At 58.0% G+C, this 24,293-nt stretch overlaps 3 protein-coding genes across 3 annotated transcripts; all 3 read left to right on the forward strand.

The window, feature by feature from the left end:
- Positions 1-656: 656 nt before the first annotated feature.
- Positions 657-1,664, forward strand: LOC127015528 (inositol 1,4,5-trisphosphate receptor-interacting protein-like 1). Its single transcript, XM_050895524.1, has one exon. The coding sequence runs from the start codon at positions 657-659 to the stop codon at positions 1,662-1,664; it is 1,008 nt and encodes a 335-aa protein (XP_050751481.1).
- Positions 1,665-7,175: 5,511 nt separating this feature from the next.
- LOC127015529 (inositol 1,4,5-trisphosphate receptor-interacting protein-like 1) lies at positions 7,176-8,183 on the forward strand. Its single transcript, XM_050895525.1, has one exon. It carries the CDS (start codon positions 7,176-7,178, stop codon positions 8,181-8,183), a length of 1,008 nt encoding a protein of 335 aa, XP_050751482.1.
- Positions 8,184-20,209: 12,026 nt separating this feature from the next.
- On the forward strand, positions 20,210-21,217 carry LOC127015530 (inositol 1,4,5-trisphosphate receptor-interacting protein-like 1). Its single transcript, XM_050895526.1, has one exon. It carries the CDS (start codon positions 20,210-20,212, stop codon positions 21,215-21,217), a length of 1,008 nt encoding a protein of 335 aa, XP_050751483.1.
- Positions 21,218-24,293: the final 3,076 nt, after the last annotated feature.

Here is a 24,293-nt window from a genome sequence, read left to right on the forward strand (position 1 = left end):
GCACAGAGGACAGGTCACAATGGGAGCTGTCCCCAGGGACATCACCACGCAGCCCCACCTCTGTTTGACTTGGGCGATCGGTGAGTGCAGCATGCAGGGGGAAGGCTGGGCTGGATGGGGGACGGGGCAGATGGCCGGGGGGTTCCTAACCAGAGCGAGAGCCGAGCCCCTCGGGGCAGGGCACGGTACCGCCCTCGGGGCTGGGGGCAGAGGTGCTGGGGGCTCCCAGTGCTGGCAGGTGCCCAGAGAGGCTCTGGGGACGTGCTGGGCACCCGTGGCTCCATGGGACGCTGTCGTGTGGCAGGGATGGGGCCTCGGGAGACTCTGCTCGGGTGTCCCTTGCCCATTCACGGGGCACAGCCCAGGCAGGGGCTGGCCATCAGGGCGGCTTGGGCGGGATGGGCCCCGTGCTGCCTCCAGCCAGGGCCTGCGGCCCCTTCAAGCCTGTCGACACCAGTGCCCAAACGCTTTCCTGGCAGAGCCCGTGGCTCCCATCCAGGCACTGCTCACAAACCCTGCCCTTGCTCCCTCCCACCTCCCGCACCCCCTCTCCTACCGGCCCCCGGCTCCAGGCGGCTCCTGCCCCGCTCCCCTAGCCCCGTGCTCCCTCCCACCCAGCCCTGCTCAGCCCCCTTTTCTCCCGCCTCCTCCAGGCCATGGTTGCGGCAGTCGCCCTCGTCCTGGCTGTGCTGGCCATCCAGCACGGGCTGAAGCCCGATGCCCAGACAGATGTGGCCACGACCGAGCGGATGCAGCAGCGTGAGGAGTATCTGCGTCAGGAGATGACTCGGCTGCTGCAGGAGGTTGAGCAGAGCAGGGGCGCGGAGGAAGCCACGCTCCTTTTTGTGTTGCAGCAGCGGCTGCTTTGGATCGCTGCAGGAGCCCTGGTCCTGCTCGCTGAGGTCTGCTGGCTGGCCATGGAAATGAAGCTTACCTGGGACAGCTGCAGCGAGCAGGACAGCTCCAGCAGCAAGGAGGAGGACGATGAGGAGGAGGAAGACCTCAATGGTGCACACAACGGCATCAGGTCTTTGGCTGCATCCACCCCATCGCCAACTCAGGGCCTGCCCGACACGTGCAAGGTGCTGCAGGAGCTGGTGGGTGACCTCCTTGGTGTCTGCCGAGTGCTTTGCAAGAGGACTTTCATGCCGCAGATGCACCCGGCCATTGGGATGGACGGCACCTGTGAAGCCTGGAGCGTCCAGGAGAACAGCATCGCCTACCGCCTGCTCGTGTTCCTGCGGCCACCCCCCGGGCACTCTTTCAGCCTGGAGCTGGGCACCACGGGGCAGCTGCCAGCAAGGCACTCCAGCATCCGTGTGGTGCGGGAGTGCATGTGCTCGAGGGAGCCGCTGCTGGGGGATGTTCTGTGCTTTCTCCACCACCCCGACGGCACGCTGCCCAGGGATCAGAGCTCGGACCTCCTACGCACCCTCTGCACAGGCTCCTACTTGGACGTGGAGAAAATCGCCTGCTGGGTCCAACTGTTGGTGAGATCAGCCTGGCTGCTTCTGCCTCAGTCGCCCCACTGCCAGCTGACGGTGCTGCCCTCCTCCCACTCCTGCAGGTTCCAGCTGACAAGCACCTCCAAGATGAACATCTGCACGGAGATGATTTTTGCAGTGCAGCAAGGCAGCTCAGGCGCCTACCTGTGCCTTGAGTAGGCAGAGGCCAGCTTTACCGGCAGCACACCACGGCCGGAGAGCTGCGCTGGTGTCGAGATGCCGCTTTTCAGGCTCACGGCGAGGCACACCCAGCAGGACAATTTCCACCTCAGAGGTCTGCAGCTCTGCACCCCTATCCTGGTGGTCACAGGCTTTTCCACCCATGCCTGTGACCCTGAGGACCTACCTTCCTCTCGCGCTGAGGGGGCCCGGGCAACAATTTCGGACACTGGGACACAGAGAACCTGCTCATCCCAGAGACTGCCTGGCGAGTCTCTGCCGCAGGTCTGAGCAAACTAGGCATGGAGGTGACACCGCTCAAGAGGGGCTCAGCATAACCAGAGTCCGAGGAATCTCCGCCGGTCCAGCTGAAGGTGCCAGTGCAACTGAGGCTCCTGTTACCACCTGTAACAGGATGGGACCACCCATCCTGTTGGAAGGAGCTGATCCCCTCTGGGGCCTTTGCGCGATGACAAGATGACAATAAATTAGCTTGTTTTAACCAACCCTCTGTCTGTGAGTCTCTGTGCAACACTTTGTTGGGGAATGTGGGCAGGCAGCAGGTTGCTACCTGCTCAGATGCAGAAGCAGCGGGGCAGCATTTTGAGGGGAGGAAGCAATACCAAAACAGAATGCTTCCCCTGACCCCTTTTTCCCTTCTCTTCCAGTTTTCTGCTCTGCTTCCATTTTAAGGGGAAGACGTCTCTCTGCGTGTACGCCGGATGGGAGGGAACGAGGCCAAGGGAGCCAGACCTTTCTCAGTAGTGACCTCTGACAGGACAAGAACCAATGGGCACAAAGGAAAAAACATGAAATTCCATCTGAACGCAAGCAAGCACGTCGTGACTCTGAGGGTGCTCTAACACTCACACAGGCTGCCCAGGGATGTTGTGGAGTCTGCAGCTTTCAAAGTCATCTGGACACAGTCCTGGGCAGCCTGCTCTAGGTGGCTGTGCTTGAGCAGGGGGGTTGCACCAGATGAGCTTGGAGCAAACCAACCCCTGGGAGCCCGACAGCATTGCCCCAGGACGACCCCTGGGGAGGCGGACATCACAGCCTCCAAGTGGCGAGCCCTCTGCACAGGGAACAAGCACCACGAGTGCGGAGCGGGGCTCTGGATGCTCTGCTTGCCGCACCGGTGGGAGGCTTGGGCTCGAGCCAATGCAGAGCCGCAGCTTGAGAGCCGGAGGCACAGCTAGGGCAGGCGCAGGAGGGAGGAGTGTCCTGCAGCACCAGGCACCTCCCCTCCTGCACCCCCTCATCACCATTTGGAAGTAGAGTCTCTTTCGGAACACTGATCTCTCACCAGCACAGCAAGAGCAGAGACCCTGCCACGGAGAGGCCCCATCCCACCACAGGGATAGACACCATCACCCCCCCCATCAGTGTCACGAAGGCACCAGGAGCACCGTCATGTCTACAAGCACAAAGGCCAGCACCAAGGGAGCCGATCCATCTCACAGGGTGGCAGAGCAGGAGTAAACCGTCCACAGGCCACGTCACCTTCTCTCACATGTGCACACTTTGAATTCCTTTGGGTGGCCTGCCTACGGTCACAGGCAGATAGAGCAAAGATATGTCTAGGAGGTTCCTGGGGTGTGTGGAAGGTAACTTCCTGACACAGCTGGTGAGTGAGCCAAGTAGGGAAGGCGTTCTGCTGGACCTGTTGTTTGCGAACAGAGAGGGACTCGTGGGTGATGTGGTGGTTGGAGGCCGTCTTGGGCACAGCGATCATGAAATGACAGAGTTTTCGATTCTCGGATGTGGTGGGTTGACCCCGGCTGGATGCCAGGTGCCCACCAAAGCCGCTCTATCACTCCCCTCCTCAGCTGGACAGGGGAGAGAAAATATAACGAAACGCTCATGGGTCGAGATAAGGACAGGGAGATCACTCAGCAATTACCGTCACGGGCAAAACAGGCTCGACTTGGGGAAAAAAAAATTAATTTATTACTAGTCAAATCAGAATAATGAGAAATAAAACCAACTCTTAAAAAACACCTTCCCCCCCACCCTTCCCTTCTTCCTGGGCTTAACTTTACTCCCGAATTTTCTACCTCCTCCCCCTCCCCGAGCGGCGCAGGGGGACGGGGAATGGGGCTTGCGGTCAGTTCATCACACGTTGTTTCTGCCGCTCCTTCCTCCTCAGGGGGAGGACTCCTCACACTCTTCCCCTGCTCCAGCGTGGGGTCCCTCCCACGGGAGACAGTCCTCCATGAACTTCTCCAACATGAGTCCTTCCCACAGGCTGCAGTTCTTCACGAACTGCTCCAGCGTGGGTCCCTTCCATGGGGTGCAGTCCTTCGGGAACAGACTGCTCCAGCGTGGGTCCCCCGCAGGGTCACAAGTCCTGCCAGCAAACCTGCTCCAGCGTGGGCTCCTCTCTCCATGGGGCCACAGGTCCTGCCAGGAGCCTGCTCCAGCGCGGGCTTCCCACGGGGTCACAGCCTCCTTCGGGCATCCACCTGCTCCGGCGTGGGGTCCTCCACGGGCTGCAGGTGGATATCTACTCCACTGTGGACCTCCATGGGCTGCAGGGGGACAGCCTGCCTCACCATGGTCTTCCCCATGGGCTGCAGGGGAATCTCTGCTCCGGCGCCCCCTCCTCCTCCTCCTTCACTGACCTTGGTGTCTGCATGGTTGTTCTTCTCACATATTCTCACTCCTCTCTCTCTCGCTGCAACTACTACCCCCTGTAACTTCTTTTCCCTTTCTTAAATATGTTATCCCAGAGGCACCACCACTGTTGCTGATGGCCTCGGCCTTGGCCAGCGGCGGGTCCGTCTTGGAACCCGCTGGCATTGACTTTATGGGACATAGGGGAAGCTTCTAACAGCTTCTCACAGAAGCAACCCCTATAGCCCCGCCCCGCTACCAAAACCTTGCCACGCAAACCCAATACATCAGAGAAGTAAGGAGCGGGGCTAGCAGAACTGCCACCTTGGATTTCTGGAGGGCAAACTTTGGCCTCTTCAGGGGCCTGGTTGACAGAGTCCCTTGGGAGGCAGCCCTGAAGGGCAAAGGGGTCCAGGAAGGCTGGACATTCTTCAAGGAGGAAATCTTAGAGGCACAGGAGCAGGCCGTCCCTACGTGCCGAAAGACGAGCCGGCGGGGAAGAAGACGGGCCTGGCTGAACAGAGAGCTTTGGCTGGAACTCAGGAAAAAAAGGAGAGTTTATGACCTTTGGAAGAAGGGGCAGGCAACTCAGGAGGACTACAAAGACGTCGTGAGTTTACGCAGCGAGAAAATTAGAAGGGCCAAAGCCCAACTAGAACTTAATCTGGCTACTGCGCTAAAAGACATTAAGAAATGTTTCTATAAATACATCAACAACAAAAGGAGGGCTAAGGAGAATCTCCATCCTTTATTGGATGCAGGAGGAAACATCATGACAAAGGATGACGAAAAGGCTGAGGTACTTAATGCCTTCTTTGCCTCAGTCTTCAATAGTAACACCAGTTGTTCTCGGGGTACCCAGCCCCCTGAGCCAGAAGACAGGGACGGGGAGCAGAATGAAGCCCCCATACTCCAAAGGGAAATGGTTAGCAACCTGCTACACCACTTAGACACACACAGGTCTATGGGGCCGGATGGGATCCACCCAAGGGTACTGAGGGAGCTGGTGGAAGTGCTCACCAAGCTACTTTCAATCATTTATCAGCAGCCCTGGCTAACCAGGGGGGTCCCAGTTGACTGGAGGTTAGCAAATGTGATGCCCATCTACAAGAAGGGCGGGAAGGAGGATCCGGGGAACTACAGGCCTGTCAGTCTGACCTTGGTGCCAGGGAAGATTATGGAGCAGTTCATCCTGAGTGCTATCACACGGCACGTACAGCACAACCAGGCCATCAGGCCCAGTCAGCATGGGAGGCAGGTCCTGCTTGACTAACCTGATCTCCTCCTGTGACAAGGTGACCCGCTTAGTGCGTGAGGGAAAGGCTGTGGATGTTGTCTACCTAGACTTTAGTAAAGCCTTTGACACCGTTTCCCACAGCATTCTCCTGGAGAAACTGGCTGCTCATGGCTTGGACGGATGTTCTCTTCTCTGGGTAAAAAAATGGCTGGGTGGCCGGGCCCAAAGAGTTGTGGTGAATGGAGTTAAATCCAGCTGGTGGCCGGTCACAAGTGGTGTTCCCCAGGGCTCAGTATTGGGGCCAGTTCTGTTTAATATCTCTATCAATGATCTGGACGAGGGGATCGAGTGCATCCTCAGTAAGTTTGCAGACAACACCAAGTTGGGTGGGAGTGTTGATCTGCTTGAGGGCAGAAAGGCTCTACAGAGGGATCTGGACAGGCTGCATCGATGGGCCGAGGCCAACTGTATGAGGTTCAACAAGGCCAAGTGCCGGGTCCTGCACTTGGGTCACAACAACCCCATGCAGCGCTACAGGCTTGGGGAAGAGTGGCTGGAAAGCTGCCCGGTGGAAAAGGACCTGGGGGTGTTGGTCGACAGCCGGCTGACTGTGAGCCAGCCGTGTGTCCAGGTGGCCAAGATGGCCAATAGCATCCTGGCTGGTATCAGAAATAGCGTGCTCAGCAGGACTAGGGAAGCGATCGTCCCCCTGTACTCAGCACTGGTGAGACCACACCTCGAATACTGTGTTTGGTTTTGGGCCCCTCACGGCAAGAAAGACACTGAGGTGCTGGAGCGCATCCAAAAAGGACCAACGAAACTGGTGAAGGCTCTAGAGAGCAAGTCTTATAAGGAGCCCGCTTTGTCAAGAGAGCCCCTGGGAGCTCGCTCCTGCCGGGCCGGTTTGTACTTGCTGTGATGTCCAGGACCCGCTGAGCCGGGCGGTGGGGACGAAGGCTGGGGCTTGCCGCCTGGGCGATGCTGCTCTGGCGGCTGTGACAGCACAGAGGACAGGTCACAATGGGAGCTGTCCCCAGGGACATCACCACGCAGCCCCACCTCTGTTTGACTTGGGCGATCGGTGAGTGCAGCATGCAGGGGGAAGGCTGGGCTGGATGGGGGACGGGGCAGATGGCCGGGGGGTTCCTAACCCAGAGCGAGAGCCGAGCCCCTCGGGGCAGGGCACGGTACCGCCCTCGGGGCTGGGGGCAGAGGTGCTGGGGGCTCCCAGTGCTGGCAGGTGCCCAGAGAGGCTCTGGGGACGTGCTGGGCACCCGTGGCTCCATGGGACGCTGTCGTGTGGCAGGGATGGGGCCTCGGGAGACTCTGCTCGGGTGTCCCTTGCCCATTCACGGGGCACAGCCCAGGCAGGGGCTGGCCATCAGGGCGGCTTGGGCGGGATGGGCCCCGTGCTGCCTCCAGCCAGGGCCTGCGGCCCCTTCAAGCCTGTCGACACCAGTGCCCAAACGCTTTCCTGGCAGAGCCCGTGGCTCCCATCCAGGCACTGCTCACAAACCCTGCCCTTGCTCCCTCCCACCTCCCGCACCCCCTCTCCTACCGGCCCCCGGCTCCAGGCGGCTCCTGCCCCGCTCCCCTAGCCCCGTGCTCCCTCCCACCCAGCCCTGCTCAGCCCCCTTTTCTCCCGCCTCCTCCAGGCCATGGTTGCGGCAGTCGCCCTCGTCCTGGCTGTGCTGGCCATCCAGCACGGGCTGAAGCCCGATGCCCAGACAGATGTGGCCACGACCGAGCGGATGCAGCAGCGTGAGGAGTATCTGCGTCAGGAGATGACTCGGCTGCTGCAGGAGGTTGAGCAGAGCAGGGGCGCGGAGGAAGCCACGCTCCTTTTTGTGTTGCAGCAGCGGCTGCTTTGGATCGCTGCAGGAGCCCTGGTCCTGCTCGCTGAGGTCTGCTGGCTGGCCATGGAAATGAAGCTTACCTGGGACAGCTGCAGCGAGCAGGACAGCTCCAGCAGCAAGGAGGAGGACGATGAGGAGGAGGAAGACCTCAATGGTGCACACAACGGCATCAGGTCTTTGGCTGCATCCACCCCATCGCCAACTCAGGGCCTGCCCGACACGTGCAAGGTGCTGCAGGAGCTGGTGGGTGACCTCCTTGGTGTCTGCCGAGTGCTTTGCAAGAGGACTTTCATGCCGCAGATGCACCCGGCCATTGGGATGGACGGCACCTGTGAAGCCTGGAGCGTCCAGGAGAACAGCATCGCCTACCGCCTGCTCGTGTTCCTGCGGCCACCCCCCGGGCACTCTTTCAGCCTGGAGCTGGGCACCACGGGGCAGCTGCCAGCAAGGCACTCCAGCATCCGTGTGGTGCGGGAGTGCATGTGCTCGAGGGAGCCGCTGCTGGGGGATGTTCTGTGCTTTCTCCACCACCCCGACGGCACGCTGCCCAGGGATCAGAGCTCGGACCTCCTACGCACCCTCTGCACAGGCTCCTACTTGGACGTGGAGAAAATCGCCTGCTGGGTCCAACTGTTGGTGAGATCAGCCTGGCTGCTTCTGCCTCAGTCGCCCCACTGCCAGCTGACGGTGCTGCCCTCCTCCCACTCCTGCAGGTTCCAGCTGACAAGCACCTCCAAGATGAACATCTGCACGGAGATGATTTTTGCAGTGCAGCAAGGCAGCTCAGGCGCCTACCTGTGCCTTGAGTAGGCAGAGGCCAGCTTTACCGGCAGCACACCACGGCCGGAGAGCTGCGCTGGTGTCGAGATGCCGCTTTTCAGGCTCACGGCGAGGCACACCCAGCAGGACAATTTCCACCTCAGAGGTCTGCAGCTCTGCACCCCTATCCTGGTGGTCACAGGCTTTTCCACCCATGCCTGTGACCCTGAGGACCTACCTTCCTCTCGCGCTGAGGGGGCCCGGGCAACAATTTCGGACACTGGGACACAGAGAACCTGCTCATCCCAGAGACTGCCTGGCGAGTCTCTGCCGCAGGTCTGAGCAAACTAGGCATGGAGGTGACACCGCTCAAGAGGGGCTCAGCATAACCAGAGTCCGAGGAATCTCCGCCGGTCCAGCTGAAGGTGCCAGTGCAACTGAGGCTCCTGTTACCACCTGTAACAGGATGGGACCACCCATCCTGTTGGAAGGAGCTGATCCCCTCTGGGGCCTTTGCGCGATGACAAGATGACAATAAATTAGCTTGTTTTAACCAACCCTCTGTCTGTGAGTCTCTGTGCAACACTTTGTTGGGGAATGTGGGCAGGCAGCAGGTTGCTACCTGCTCAGATGCAGAAGCAGCGGGGCAGCATTTTGAGGGGAGGAAGCAATACCAAAACAGAATGCTTCCCCTGACCCCTTTTTCCCTTCTCTTCCAGTTTTCTGCTCTGCTTCCATTTTAAGGGGAAGACGTCTCTCTGCGTGTACGCCGGATGGGAGGGAACGAGGCCAAGGGAGCCAGACCTTTCTCAGTAGTGACCTCTGACAGGACAAGAACCAATGGGCACAAAGGAAAAAACATGAAATTCCATCTGAACGCAAGCAAGCACGTCGTGACTCTGAGGGTGCTCTAACACTCACACAGGCTGCCCAGGGATGTTGTGGAGTCTGCAGCTTTCAAAGTCATCTGGACACAGTCCTGGGCAGCCTGCTCTAGGTGGCTGTGCTTGAGCAGGGGGGTTGCACCAGATGAGCTTGGAGCAAACCAACCCCTGGGAGCCCGACAGCATTGCCCCAGGACGACCCCTGGGGAGGCGGACATCACAGCCTCCAAGTGGCGAGCCCTCTGCACAGGGAACAAGCACCACGAGTGCGGAGCGGGGCTCTGGATGCTCTGCTTGCCGCACCGGTGGGAGGCTTGGGCTCGAGCCAATGCAGAGCCGCAGCTTGAGAGCCGGAGGCACAGCTAGGGCAGGCGCAGGAGGGAGGAGTGTCCTGCAGCACCAGGCACCTCCCCTCCTGCACCCCCTCATCACCATTTGGAAGTAGAGTCTCTTTCGGAACACTGATCTCTCACCAGCACAGCAAGAGCAGAGACCCTGCCACGGAGAGGCCCCATCCCACCACAGGGATAGACACCATCACCCCCCCCATCAGTGTCACGAAGGCACCAGGAGCACCGTCATGTCTACAAGCACAAAGGCCAGCACCAAGGGAGCCGATCCATCTCACAGGGTGGCAGAGCAGGAGTAAACCGTCCACAGGCCACGTCACCTTCTCTCACATGTGCACACTTTGAATTCCTTTGGGTGGCCTGCCTACGGTCACAGGCAGATAGAGCAAAGATATGTCTAGGAGGTTCCTGGGGTGTGTGGAAGGTAACTTCCTGACACAGCTGGTGAGTGAGCCAAGTAGGGAAGGCGTTCTGCTGGACCTGTTGTTTGCGAACAGAGAGGGACTCGTGGGTGATGTGGTGGTTGGAGGCCGTCTTGGGCACAGCGATCATGAAATGACAGAGTTTTCGATTCTCGGATGTGGTGGGTTGACCCCGGCTGGATGCCAGGTGCCCACCAAAGCCGCTCTATCACTCCCCTCCTCAGCTGGACAGGGGAGAGAAAATATAACGAAACGCTCATGGGTCGAGATAAGGACAGGGAGATCACTCAGCAATTACCGTCACGGGCAAAACAGGCTCGACTTGGGGAAAAAAAAATTAATTTATTACTAGTCAAATCAGAATAATGAGAAATAAAACCAACTCTTAAAAAACACCTTCCCCCCCACCCTTCCCTTCTTCCTGGGCTTAACTTTACTCCCGAATTTTCTACCTCCTCCCCCTCCCCGAGCGGCGCAGGGGGACGGGGAATGGGGCTTGCGGTCAGTTCATCACACGTTGTTTCTGCCGCTCCTTCCTCCTCAGGGGGAGGACTCCTCACACTCTTCCCCTGCTCCAGCGTGGGGTCCCTCCCACGGGAGACAGTCCTCCATGAACTTCTCCAACATGAGTCCTTCCCACAGGCTGCAGTTCTTCACGAACTGCTCCAGCGTGGGTCCCTTCCATGGGGTGCAGTCCTTCGGGAACAGACTGCTCCAGCGTGGGTCCCCCGCAGGGTCACAAGTCCTGCCAGCAAACCTGCTCCAGCGTGGGCTCCTCTCTCCATGGGGCCACAGGTCCTGCCAGGAGCCTGCTCCAGCGCGGGCTTCCCACGGGGTCACAGCCTCCTTCGGGCATCCACCTGCTCCGGCGTGGGGTCCTCCACGGGCTGCAGGTGGATATCTACTCCACTGTGGACCTCCATGGGCTGCAGGGGGACAGCCTGCCTCACCATGGTCTTCCCCATGGGCTGCAGGGGAATCTCTGCTCCGGCGCCCCCTCCTCCTCCTCCTTCACTGACCTTGGTGTCTGCATGGTTGTTCTTCTCACATATTCTCACTCCTCTCTCTCTCGCTGCAACTACTACCCCCTGTAACTTCTTTTCCCTTTCTTAAATATGTTATCCCAGAGGCACCACCACTGTTGCTGATGGCCTCGGCCTTGGCCAGCGGCGGGTCCGTCTTGGAACCCGCTGGCATTGACTTTATGGGACATAGGGGAAGCTTCTAACAGCTTCTCACAGAAGCAACCCCTATAGCCCCGCCCCGCTACCAAAACCTTGCCACGCAAACCCAATACATCAGAGAAGTAAGGAGCGGGGCTAGCAGAACTGCCACCTTGGATTTCTGGAGGGCAAACTTTGGCCTCTTCAGGGGCCTGGTTGACAGAGTCCCTTGGGAGGCAGCCCTGAAGGGCAAAGGGGTCCAGGAAGGCTGGACATTCTTCAAGGAGGAAATCTTAGAGGCACAGGAGCAGGCCGTCCCTACGTGCCGAAAGACGAGCCGGCGGGGAAGAAGACGGGCCTGGCTGAACAGAGAGCTTTGGCTGGAACTCAGGAAAAAAAGGAGAGTTTATGACCTTTGGAAGAAGGGGCAGGCAACTCAGGAGGACTACAAAGACGTCGTGAGTTTACGCAGCGAGAAAATTAGAAGGGCCAAAGCCCAACTAGAACTTAATCTGGCTACTGCGCTAAAAGACATTAAGAAATGTTTCTATAAATACATCAACAACAAAAGGAGGGCTAAGGAGAATCTCCATCCTTTATTGGATGCAGGAGGAAACATCATGACAAAGGATGACGAAAAGGCTGAGGTACTTAATGCCTTCTTTGCCTCAGTCTTCAATAGTAACACCAGTTGTTCTCGGGGTACCCAGCCCCCTGAGCCAGAAGACAGGGACGGGGAGCAGAATGAAGCCCCCATACTCCAAAGGGAAATGGTTAGCAACCTGCTACACCACTTAGACACACACAGGTCTATGGGGCCGGATGGGATCCACCCAAGGGTACTGAGGGAGCTGGTGGAAGTGCTCACCAAGCTACTTTCAATCATTTATCAGCAGCCCTGGCTAACCAGGGGGGTCCCAGTTGACTGGAGGTTAGCAAATGTGATGCCCATCTACAAGAAGGGCGGGAAGGAGGATCCGGGGAACTACAGGCCTGTCAGTCTGACCTTGGTGCCAGGGAAGATTATGGAGCAGTTCATCCTGAGTGCTATCACACGGCACGTACAGCACAACCAGGCCATCAGGCCCAGTCAGCATGGGAGGCAGGTCCTGCTTGACTAACCTGATCTCCTCCTGTGACAAGGTGACCCGCTTAGTGCGTGAGGGAAAGGCTGTGGATGTTGTCTACCTAGACTTTAGTAAAGCCTTTGACACCGTTTCCCACAGCATTCTCCTGGAGAAACTGGCTGCTCATGGCTTGGACGGATGTTCTCTTCTCTGGGTAAAAAAAATGGCTGGGTGGCCGGGCCCAAAGAGTTGTGGTGAATGGAGTTAAATCCAGCTGGTGGCCGGTCACAAGTGGTGTTCCCCAGGGCTCAGTATTGGGGCCAGTTCTGTTTAATATCTCTATCAATGATCTGGACGAGGGGATCGAGTGCATCCTCAGTAAGTTTGCAGACAACACCAAGTTGGGTGGGAGTGTTGATCTGCTTGAGGGCAGAAAGGCTCTACAGAGGGATCTGGACAGGCTGCATCGATGGGCCGAGGCCAACTGTATGAGGTTCAACAAGGCCAAGTGCCGGGTCCTGCACTTGGGTCACAACAACCCCATGCAGCGCTACAGGCTTGGGGAAGAGTGGCTGGAAAGCTGCCCGGTGGAAAAGGACCTGGGGTGTTGGTCGACAGCCGGCTGACTGTGAGCCAGCCGTGTGTCCAGGTGGCCAAGATGGCCAATAGCATCCTGGCTGGTATCAGAAATAGCGTGCTCAGCAGGACTAGGGAAGCGATCGTCCCCCTGTACTCAGCACTGGTGAGACCACACCTCGAATACTGTGTTTGGTTTTGGGCCCCTCACGGCAAGAAAGACACTGAGGTGCTGGAGCGCATCCAAAAAGGACCAACGAAACTGGTGAAGGCTCTAGAGAGCAAGTCTTATAAGGAGCCCGCTTTGTCAAGAGAGCCCCTGGGAGCTCGCTCCTGCCGGGCCGGTTTGTACTTGCTGTGATGTCCAGGACCCGCTGAGCCGGGCGGTGGGGACGAAGGCTGGGGCTTGCCGCCTGGGCGATGCTGCTCTGGCGGCTGTGACAGCACAGAGGACAGGTCACAATGGGAGCTGTCCCCAGGGACATCACCACGCAGCCCCACCTCTGTTTGACTTGGGCGATCGGTGAGTGCAGCATGCAGGGGGAAGGCTGGGCTGGATGGGGGACGGGGCAGATGGCCGGGGGGTTCCTAACCCAGAGCGAGAGCCGAGCCCCTCGGGGCAGGGCACGGTACCGCCCTCGGGGCTGGGGGCAGAGGTGCTGGGGGCTCCCAGTGCTGGCAGGTGCCCAGAGAGGCTCTGGGGACGTGCTGGGCACCCGTGGCTCCATGGGACGCTGTCGTGTGGCAGGGATGGGGCCTCGGGAGACTCTGCTCGGGTGTCCCTTGCCCATTCACGGGGCACAGCCCAGGCAGGGGCTGGCCATCAGGGCGGCTTGGGCGGGATGGGCCCCGTGCTGCCTCCAGCCAGGGCCTGCGGCCCCTTCAAGCCTGTCGACACCAGTGCCCAAACGCTTTCCTGGCAGAGCCCGTGGCTCCCATCCAGGCACTGCTCACAAACCCTGCCCTTGCTCCCTCCCACCTCCCGCACCCCCTCTCCTACCGGCCCCCGGCTCCAGGCGGCTCCTGCCCCGCTCCCCTAGCCCCGTGCTCCCTCCCACCCAGCCCTGCTCAGCCCCCTTTTCTCCCGCCTCCTCCAGGCCATGGTTGCGGCAGTCGCCCTCGTCCTGGCTGTGCTGGCCATCCAGCACGGGCTGAAGCCCGATGCCCAGACAGATGTGGCCACGACCGAGCGGATGCAGCAGCGTGAGGAGTATCTGCGTCAGGAGATGACTCGGCTGCTGCAGGAGGTTGAGCAGAGCAGGGGCGCGGAGGAAGCCACGCTCCTTTTTGTGTTGCAGCAGCGGCTGCTTTGGATCGCTGCAGGAGCCCTGGTCCTGCTCGCTGAGGTCTGCTGGCTGGCCATGGAAATGAAGCTTACCTGGGACAGCTGCAGCGAGCAGGACAGCTCCAGCAGCAAGGAGGAGGACGATGAGGAGGAGGAAGACCTCAATGGTGCACACAACGGCATCAGGTCTTTGGCTGCATCCACCCCATCGCCAACTCAGGGCCTGCCCGACACGTGCAAGGTGCTGCAGGAGCTGGTGGGTGACCTCCTTGGTGTCTGCCGAGTGCTTTGCAAGAGGACTTTCATGCCGCAGATGCACCCGGCCATTGGGATGGACGGCACCTGTGAAGCCTGGAGCGTCCAGGAGAACAGCATCGCCTACCGCCTGCTCGTGTTCCTGCGGCCACCCCCGGGCACTCTTTCAGCCTGGAGCTGGGCACCACGGGGCAGCTGCCAGCAAGGCACTCCAGCATCCGTGTGGTGCGGGAGTGCATGTGCTCGAGGGAGCCGCTGCTGGGGGATGTTCTGTGCTTTCTCCACCACCCCGACGGCACGCTGCCCAGGGATCAGAGCTCGGACCTCCTACGCACCCTCTGCACAGGCTCCTACTTGGACGTGGAGAAAATCGCCTGCTGGGTCCAACTGTTGGTGAGATCAGCCTGGCTGCTTCTGCCTCAGTCGCCCCACTGCCAGCTGACGGTGCTGCCCTCCTCCCACTCCTGCAGGTTCCAGCTGACAAGCACCTCCAAGATGAACATCTGCACGGAGATGATTTTTGCAGTGCAGCAAGGCAGCTCAGGCGCCTACCTGTGCCTTGAGTAGGCAGAGGCCAGCTTTACCGGCAGCACACCACGGCCGGAGAGCTGCGCTGGTGTCGAGATGCCGCTTTTCAGGCTCACGGCGAGGCACACCCAGCAGGACAATTTCCACCTCAGAGGTCTGCAGCTCTGCACCCCTATCCTGGTGGTCACAGGCTTTTCCACCCATGCCTGTGACCCTGAGGACCTACCTTCCTCTCGCGCTGAGGGGGCCCGGGCAACAATTTCGGACACTGGGACACAGAGAACCTGCTCATCCCAGAGACTGCCTGGCGAGTCTCTGCCGCAGGTCTGAGCAAACTAGGCATGGAGGTGACACCGCTCAAGAGGGGCTCAGCATAACCAGAGTCCGAGGAATCTCCGCCGGTCCAGCTGAAGGTGCCAGTGCAACTGAGGCTCCTGTTACCACCTGTAACAGGATGGGACCACCCATCCTGTTGGAAGGAGCTGATCCCCTCTGGGCCTTTGCGCGATGACAAGATGACAATAAATTAGCTTGTTTTAACCAACCCTCTGTCTGTGAGTCTCTGTGCAACACTTTGTTGGGGAATGTGGGCAGGCAGCAGGTTGCTACCTGCTCAGATGCAGAAGCAGCGGGGCAGCATTTTGAGGGGAGGAAGCAATACCAAAACAGAATGCTTCCCCTGACCCCTTTTTCCCTTCTCTTCCAGTTTTCTGCTCTGCTTCCATTTTAAGGGGAAGACGTCTCTCTGCGTGTACGCCGGATGGGAGGGAACGAGGCCAAGGGAGCCAGACCTTTCTCAGTAGTGACCTCTGACAGGACAAGAACCAATGGGCACAAAGGAAAAAACATGAAATTCCATCTGAACGCAAGCAAGCACGTCGTGACTCTGAGGGTGCTCTAACACTCACACAGGCTGCCCAGGGATGTTGTGGAGTCTGCAGCTTTCAAAGTCATCTGGACACAGTCCTGGGCAGCCTGCTCTAGGTGGCTGTGCTTGAGCAGGGGGGTTGCACCAGATGAGCTTGGAGCAAACCAACCCCTGGGAGCCCGACAGCATTGCCCCAGGACGACCCCTGGGGAGGCGGACATCACAGCCTCCAAGTGGCGAGCCCTCTGCACAGGGAACAAGCACCACGAGTGCGGAGCGGGGCTCTGGATGCTCTGCTTGCCGCACCGGTGGGAGGCTTGGGCTCGAGCCAATGCAGAGCCGCAGCTTGAGAGCCGGAGGCACAGCTAGGGCAGGCGCAGGAGGGAGGAGTGTCCTGCAGCACCAGGCACCTCCCCTCCTGCACCCCCTCATCACCATTTGGAAGTAGAGTCTCTTTCGGAACACTGATCTCTCACCAGCACAGCAAGAGCAGAGACCCTGCCACGGAGAGGCCCCATCCCACCACAGGGATAGACACCATCACCCCCCCCATCAGTGTCACGAAGGCACCAGGAGCACCGTCATGTCTACAAGCACAAAGGCCAGCACCAAGGGAGCCGATCCATCTCACAGGGTGGCAGAGCAGGAGTAAACCGTCCACAGGCCACGTCACCTTCTCTCACATGTGCACACTTTGAATTCCTTTGGGTGGCCTGCCTACGGTCACAGGCAGATAGAGCAAAGATATGTCTAGGAGGTTCCTGGGGTGTGTGGAAGGTAACTTCCTGACACAGCTGGTGAGTGAGCCAAGTAGGGAAGGCGTTCTGCTGGACCTGTTGTTTGCGAACAGAGAGGGACTCGTGGGTGATGTGGTGGTTGGAGGCCGTCTTGGGCACAGCGATCATGAAATGACAGAGTTTTCGATTCTCGGATGTGGTGGGTTGACCCCGGCTGGATGCCAGGTGCCCACCAAAGCCGCTCTATCACTCCCCTCCTCAGCTGGACAGGGGAGAGAAAATATAACGAAACGCTCATGGGTCGAGATAAGGACAGGGAGATCACTCAGCAATTACCGTCACGGGCAAAACAGGCTCGACTTGGGGAAAAAAAAATTAATTTATTACTAGTCAAATCAGAATAATGAGAAATAAAACCAACTCTTAAAAAACACCTTCCCCCCCACCCTTCCCTTCTTCCTGGGCTTAACTTTACTCCCGAATTTTCTACCTCCTCCCCCTCCCCGAGCGGCGCAGGGGGACGGGGAATGGGGCTTGCGGTCAGTTCATCACACGTTGTTTCTGCCGCTCCTTCCTCCTCAGGGGGAGGACTCCTCACACTCTTCCCCTGCTCCAGCGTGGGGTCCCTCCCACGGGAGACAGTCCTCCATGAACTTCTCCAACATGAGTCCTTCCCACAGGCTGCAGTTCTTCACGAACTGCTCCAGCGTGGGTCCCTTCCATGGGGTGCAGTCCTTCGGGAACAGACTGCTCCAGCGTGGGTCCCCCGCAGGGTCACAAGTCCTGCCAGCAAACCTGCTCCAGCGTGGGCTCCTCTCTCCATGGGGCCACAGGTCCTGCCAGGAGCCTGCTCCAGCGCGGGCTTCCCACGGGGTCACAGCCTCCTTCGGGCATCCACCTGCTCTGGCGTGGGGTCCTCCACGGGCTGCAGGTGGATATCTACTCCACTGTGGACCTCCATGGGCTGCAGGGGGACAGCCTGCCTCACCATGGTCTTCCCCATGGGCTGCAGGGGAATCTCTGCTCCGGCGCCCCCTCCTCCTCCTCCTTCACTGACCTTGGTGTCTGCATGGTTGTTCTTCTCACATATTCTCACTCCTCTCTCTCTCGCTGCAACTACTACCCCCTGTAACTTCTTTTCCCTTTCTTAAATATGTTATCCCAGAGGCACCACCACTGTTGCTGATGGCCTCGGCCTTGGCCAGCGGCGGGTCCGTCTTGGAACCCGCTGGCATTGACTTTATGGGACATAGGGGAAGCTTCTAACAGCTTCTCACAGAAGCAACCCCTATAGCCCCGCCCCGCTACCAAAACCTTGCCACGCAAACCCAATACATCAGAGAAGTAAGGAGCGGGGCTAGCAGAACTGCCACCTTGGATTTCTGGAGGGCAAACTTTGGCCTCTTCAGGGGCCTGGTTGACAGAGTCCCTTGGGAGGCAGCCCTGAAGGGCAAAGGGGTCCAGGAAGGCTGGACATTCTTCAAGGAGGAAATCTTAGAGGCACAGGAGCAGGCCGTCCCTACGTGCCGAAAGACGAGCCGGCGGGGAAGAAGACGGGCCTGGCTGAACAGAGAGCTTTGGCTGGAACTCAGGAAAAAAAGGAGAGTTTATGACCTTTGGAAGAAGGGGCAGGCAACTCAGGAGGACTACAAAGACGTCGTGAGTTTACGCAGCGAGAAAATTAGAAGGGCCAAAGCCCAACTAGAACTTAATCTGGCTACTGCGCTAAAAGACATTAAGAAATGTTTCTATAAATACATCAACAACAAAAGGAGGGCTAAGGAGAATCTCCATCCTTTATTGGATGCAGGAGGAAACATCATGACAAAGGATGACGAAAAGGCTGAGGTACTTAATGCCTTCTTTGCCTCAGTCTTCAATAGTAACACCAGTTGTTCTCGGGGTACCCAGCCCCCTGAGCCAGAAGACAGGGACGGGGAGCAGAATGAAGCCCCCATACTCCAAAGGGAAATGGTTAGCAACCTGCTACACCACTTAGACACACACAGGTCTATGGGGCCGGATGGGATCCACCCAAGGGTACTGAGGGAGCTGGTGGAAGTGCTCACCAAGCTACTTTCAATCATTTATCAGCAGCCCTGGCTAACCAGGGGGTCCCAGTTGACTGGAGGTTAGCAAATGTGATGCCCATCTACAAGAAGGGCGGGAAGGAGGATCCGGGGAACTACAGGCCTGTCAGTCTGACCTTGGTGCCAGGGAAGATTATGGAGCAGTTCATCCTGAGTGCTATCACACGGCACATACAGCACAACCAGGCCATCAGGCCCAGTCAGCATGGGAGGCAGGTCCTGCTTGACTAACCTGATCTCCTCCTGTGACAAGGTGACCCGCTTAGTGCGTGAGGGAAAGGCTGTGGATGTTGTCTACCTAGACTTTAGTAAAGCCTTTGACACCGTTTCCCACAGCATTCTCCTGGAGAAACTGGCTGCTCATGGCTTGGACGGATGTTCTCTTCTCTGGGTAAAAAAATGGCTGGGTGGCCGGGCCCAAAGAGTTGTGGTGAATGGAGTTAAATCCAGCTGGTGGCCGGTCACAAGTGGTGTTCCCCAGGGCTCAGTATTGGGGCCAGTTCTGTTTAATATCTCTATCAATGATCTGGACGAGGGGATCGAGTGCATCCTCAGTAAGTTTGCAGACAACACCAAGTTGGGTGGGAGTGTTGATCTGCTTGAGGGCAGAAAGGCTCTACAGAGGGATCTGGACAGGCTGCATCGATGGGCCGAGGCCAACTGTATGAGGTTCAACAAGGCCAAGTGCCGGGTCCTGCACTTGGGTCACAACAACCCCATGCAGCGCTACAGGCTTGGGGAAGAGTGGCTGGAAAGCTGCCCGGTGGAAAAGGACCTGTGGGTGTTGGTCGACAGCCGGCTGACTGTGAGCCAGCCGTGTGTCCAGGTGGCCAAGATGGCCAATAGCATCCTGGCTGGTATCAGAAATAGCGTGCTCAGCAGGACTAGGGAAGCGATCGTCCCCCTGTACTCAGCACTGGTGAGACCACACCTCGAATACTGTGTTTGGTTTTGGGCCCCTCACGGCAAGAAAGACACTGAGGTGCTGGAGCGCATCCAAAAAGGACCAACGAAACTGGTGAAGGCTCTAGAGAGCAAGTCTTATAAGGAGCCCGCTTTGTCAAGAGAGCCCCTGGGAGCTCGCTCCTGCCGGGCCGGTTTGTACTTGCTGTGATGTCCAGGACCCGCTGAGCCGGGCGGTGGGGACGAAGGCTGGGGCTTGCCGCCTGGGCGATGCTGCTCTGGCGGCTGTGACAGCACAGAGGACAGGTCACAATGGGAGCTGTCCCCAGGGACATCACCACGCAGCCCCACCTCTGTTTGACTTGGGCGATCGGTGAGTGCAGCATGCAGGGGGAAGGCTGGGCTGGATGGGGGACGGGGCAGATGGCCGGGGGGTTCCTAACCCAGAGCGAGAGCCGAGCCCCTCGGGGCAGGGCACGGTACCGCCCTCGGGGCTGGGGGCAGAGGTGCTGGGGCTCCCAGTGCTGGCAGGTGCCCAGAGAGGCTCTGGGGACGTGCTGGGCACCCGTGGCTCCATGGGACGCTGTCGTGTGGCAGGGATGGGGCCTCGGGAGACTCTGCTCGGGTGTCCCTTGCCCATTCACGGGGCACAGCCCAGGCAGGGGCTGGCCATCAGGGCGGCTTGGGCGGGATGGGCCCCGTGCTGCCTCCAGCCAGGGCCTGCGGCCCCTTCAAGCCTGTCGACACCAGTGCCCAAACGCTTTCCTGGCAGAGCCCGTGGCTCCCATCCAGGCACTGCTCACAAACCCTGCCCTTGCTCCCTCCCACCTCCCGCACCCCCTCTCCTACCGGCCCCCGGCTCCAGGCGGCTCCTGCCCCGCTCCCCTAGCCCCGTGCTCCCTCCCACCCAGCCCTGCTCAGCCCCCTTTTCTCCCGCCTCCTCCAGGCCATGGTTGCGGCAGTCGCCCTCGTCCTGGCTGTGCTGGCCATCCAGCACGGGCTGAAGCCCGATGCCCAGACAGATGTGGCCACAACCGAGCGGATGCAGCAGCGTGAGGAGTATCTGCGTCAGGAGATGACTCGGCTGCTGCAGGAGGTTGAGCAGAGCAGGGGCGCGGAGGAAGCCACGCTCCTTTTTGTGTTGCAGCAGCGGCTGCTTTGGATCGCTGCAGGAGCCCTGGTCCTGCTCGCTGAGGTCTGCTGGCTGGCCATGGAAATGAAGCTTACCTGGGACAGCTGCAGCGAGCAGGACAGCTCCAGCAGCAAGGAGGAGGACGATGAGGAGGAGGAAGACCTCAATGGTGCACACAACGGCATCAGGTCTTTGGCTGCATCCACCCCATCGCCAACTCAGGGCCTGCCCGACACGTGCAAGGTGCTGCAGGAGCTGGTGGGTGACCTCCTTGGTGTCTGCCGAGTGCTTTGCAAGAGGACTTTCATGCCGCAGATGCACCCGGCCATTGGGATGGACGGCACCTGTGAAGCCTGGAGCGTCCAGGAGAACAGCATCGCCTACCGCCTGCTCGTGTTCCTGCGGCCACCCCCCGGGCACTCTTTCAGCCTGGAGCTGGGCACCACGGGGCAGCTGCCAGCAAGGCACTCCAGCATCCGTGTGGTGCGGGAGTGCATGTGCTCGAGGGAGCCGCTGCTGGGGGATGTTCTGTGCTTTCTCCACCACCCCGACGGCACGCTGCCCAGGGATCAGAGCTCGGACCTCCTACGCACCCTCTGCACAGGCTCCTACTTGGACGTGGAGAAAATCGCCTGCTGGGTCCAACTGTTGGTGAGATCAGCCTGGCTGCTTCTGCCTCAGTCGCCCCACTGCCAGCTGACGGTGCTGCCCTCCTCCCACTCCTGCAGGTTCCAGCTGACAAGCACCTCCAAGATGAACATCTGCACGGAGATGATTTTTGCAGTGCAGCAAGGCAGCTCAGGCGCCTACCTGTGCCTTGAGTAGGCAGAGGCCAGCTTTACCGGCAGCATACCACGGCCGGAGAGCTGCGCTGGTGTCGAGATGCCGCTTTTCAGGCTCACGGCGAGGCACACCCAGCAGGACAATTTCCACCTCAGAGGTCTGCAGCTCTGCACCCCTATCCTGGTGGTCACAGGCTTTTCCACCCATGCCTGTGACCCTGAGGACCTACCTTCCTCTCGCGCTGAGGGGCCCGGGCAACAATTTCGGACACTGGGACACAGAGAACCTGCTCATCCCAGAGACTGCCTGGCGAGTCTCTGCTGCAGGTCTGAGCAAACTAGGCATGGAGGTGACACCGCTCAAGAGGGGCTCAGCATAACCAGAGTCCGAGGAATCTCCGCCGGTCCAGCTGAAGGTGCCAGTGCAACTGAGGCTCCTGTTACCACCTGTAACAGGATGGGACCACCCATCCTGTTGGAAGGAGCTGATCCCCTCTGGGACCTTTGCGCGATGACAAGATGACAATAAATTAGCTTGTTTTAACCAACCCTCTGTCTGTGAGTCTCTGTGCAACACTTTGTTGGGGAATGTGGGCAGGCAGCAGGTTGCTACCTGCTCAGATGCAGAAGCAGCGGGGCAGCATTTTGAGGGGAGGAAGCAATACCAAAACAGAATGCTTCCCCTGACCCCTTTTTCCCTTCTCTTCCAGTTTTCTGCTCTGCTTCCATTTTAAGGGGAAGACATCTCTCTGCGTGTACGCCGGATGGGAGGGAACGAGGCCAAGGGAGCCAGACCTTTCTCAGTAGTGACCTCTGACAGGACAAGAACCAATGGGCACAAAGGAAAAAACATGAAATTCCATCTGAACGCAAGCAAGCATGTCCTGACTCTGAAGGTGCTCAGAGTTGGTGGAATGAGTCCCGCGATGGGAGCGCTGGGATGGAGGGCTACAGGCTGTTCAGGAGCGACTGGCAGGGCAGGCGAGGGGGAGGTGTTGCGCTGTATGCAAAGGAGATGTTTGATTGTACAGCCTTTACAGTTAGTGATGATGTGGTTGAGAGCCTCTGGGTGAAGATTAGGGGGCTGGAAAACAAAGTAGATGTTGTAGTGGGTGTCTATGACCAATCGCCCAGCCAGAATTTAAGCACTGATGAGTTACTACTCTATAGGTAATTAGGAGAAATTTCTGGATCGGTAGCCCTTGTCCTTATGGGATATTTCAACTTCCCAGACATCAGCTGGGAATACCATACTGCTGTGACGAGCAGGTCTTGGAAATTCTTGAAGTATGTAGGAGATAGATAGATAGATAGATAGAGAACTTCTTGTCACAGGTACTCAGTGAGCCAACCAGGAAAGATGCCCCCCTCCTAGACTTGCTGTTTGTGAATAGAGAACGACTCACGGGAGATGGGATGGTAGATGGCTGTGTTGGCCACAGTGATCATGAAAGGGTTGAGTTTAAAATTCTCAGTGTAATGAGAAAAAAGGAAGCAGAGTTGCTACCCTGGACTTCAGGAGAGCAAACTGTAAGCTATTCAGGGAGCTATTTAGCAGAGTACCCTGGGAATCTGCTTTTGAAGGCTTAGGAGTCTGTGAGTGCTGGTCAGTTTTTAGGAACCAGCTTTTAGAAGCACAGGAGCGGGCAATCCCATTGTGTCAGAAGTCAAGCAAGCGGGGCAGACGACCAGCTTGGGTGAAAAGGGAACTCCTCGTGGAGCTCAAGAGGAAAAAGAAATTGTGTGATCTCTGGAAGCAAGGTCAGGCTTTGCAGGAAGAGTACAGAGCTGTGGTTCATATATGCAGGGAGAAGACGTGAAAGGCCAAAGCTCAATTAGAGTTGAAACTGGCCGGTGCTGTGTCAGATACCAAGAAGGGCTTTTTTAAGTACATTAATAGCAAGAGGAGGTCTGAAGAAAACATCGGACCAATACTTGTTGAAGATGGTCACCTGACTAAGTGAAGGGATGAAGAAAAAGCGGAGGTATTTAATACTTTTTTTGCCTCAGTCTTTAACAATACTGATAGACCTTGGACTGCCTGGTCCCCTGAGTCTTTGACTTTCCATTTGTGGACACTGAAATTGTAAGGAACCAGCTGTATCAGCGGAATGTACACAACTCCATGGGGCCTGATGGGATTCACCCCAGAGTACTGAAGGAGCTAGTGGATGTTATGGTAGGACCCCTCTCGATCATCTACCAAAGGTCTTGGGAGTCTGGGGAGGTCCCTGCTGACTGGAAGCTAGCCAATGTTATTCCAATTTACAAGAAGGGCATGAGGGAAGACCCAGGGAACTACAGACCTGTTAGTCTAAACTCAGTTCCTGGAAAAATTATGGAGCAGAACATACTGGGTACTAGTGAAAAGCATTTAAAGAATAATGCAATCATCAGGCACAGTCAATATGGGCTCACAAAGGGAAAGTCCGGTTTAACTAATTTGATATCCTTCTATGATAAGGTCACCTGCTTAGTGGATGAAGAGAAGGCAGTGCATGTAGTTTTTCTGGATCTTAGTAAGGCTTTTGATACTGTCCCTCACAGCATCCTTCTGGACAAAGCGTCCAACTGTGGGATGAGAGGGTTCATGGTGTGCTGGGTGAAGAACTGAATGAAGGGCAGAGCTCAAAGGGTTGTAGTGAATGGAGCTACATCGGGCTGGAGACCGGTCACCAGCAGTGTTCCTCAGGGTTAAATTCTAGGGCCAGTTCCGTTCAATAGGTTTATCAACGATCTGGATGCAGGAGTTGAACGCACCATTAGCAAGTTTGCTGATGATACCAAACTGGGAGGTGCTGTTGACTCTCTTGAGGGACAAGATGCCTTGCAGAGGGATCTAGATAGATTGGAGCATTGGGCAATGATTAATGGGATGAAATTTAACAATATCAAATGCCACATTCTGCACCTAGGACAGAGTAACTCCAGGCACAAGCATAAATTGGGAGAGGAGTGGCTGGAGAGCAGCCCTGCAGAATGGGATCTGGGGAGGGCTGGTCGACAGCCGGCTGAATGTGAGCCAGCAGTGTGCCCTGGCAGCCAAGAGGGCAAGCCGCATCCTGGGGTGCATCAAACACAATATAACCAGCCGGTCAAAAGAGGTGATTGTCCTGCTG

This window comes from Gymnogyps californianus, chromosome 4 (assembly GCF_018139145.2).
Source record: "Gymnogyps californianus isolate 813 chromosome 4, ASM1813914v2, whole genome shotgun sequence".
Classification (NCBI taxonomy): Eukaryota; Metazoa; Chordata; class Aves; order Accipitriformes; family Cathartidae; genus Gymnogyps; species Gymnogyps californianus.

Coding starts and splice junctions, on each gene's coding strand:
- LOC127015528 (XM_050895524.1), top strand. CDS start 657: ATGGTTGCGGCAGTCGCCCTCGTCCTGGCTGTGCTGGCCATCCAGCAC.
- LOC127015530 (XM_050895526.1), top strand. CDS start 20,210: ATGGTTGCGGCAGTCGCCCTCGTCCTGGCTGTGCTGGCCATCCAGCAC.
- LOC127015529 (XM_050895525.1), top strand. CDS start 7,176: ATGGTTGCGGCAGTCGCCCTCGTCCTGGCTGTGCTGGCCATCCAGCAC.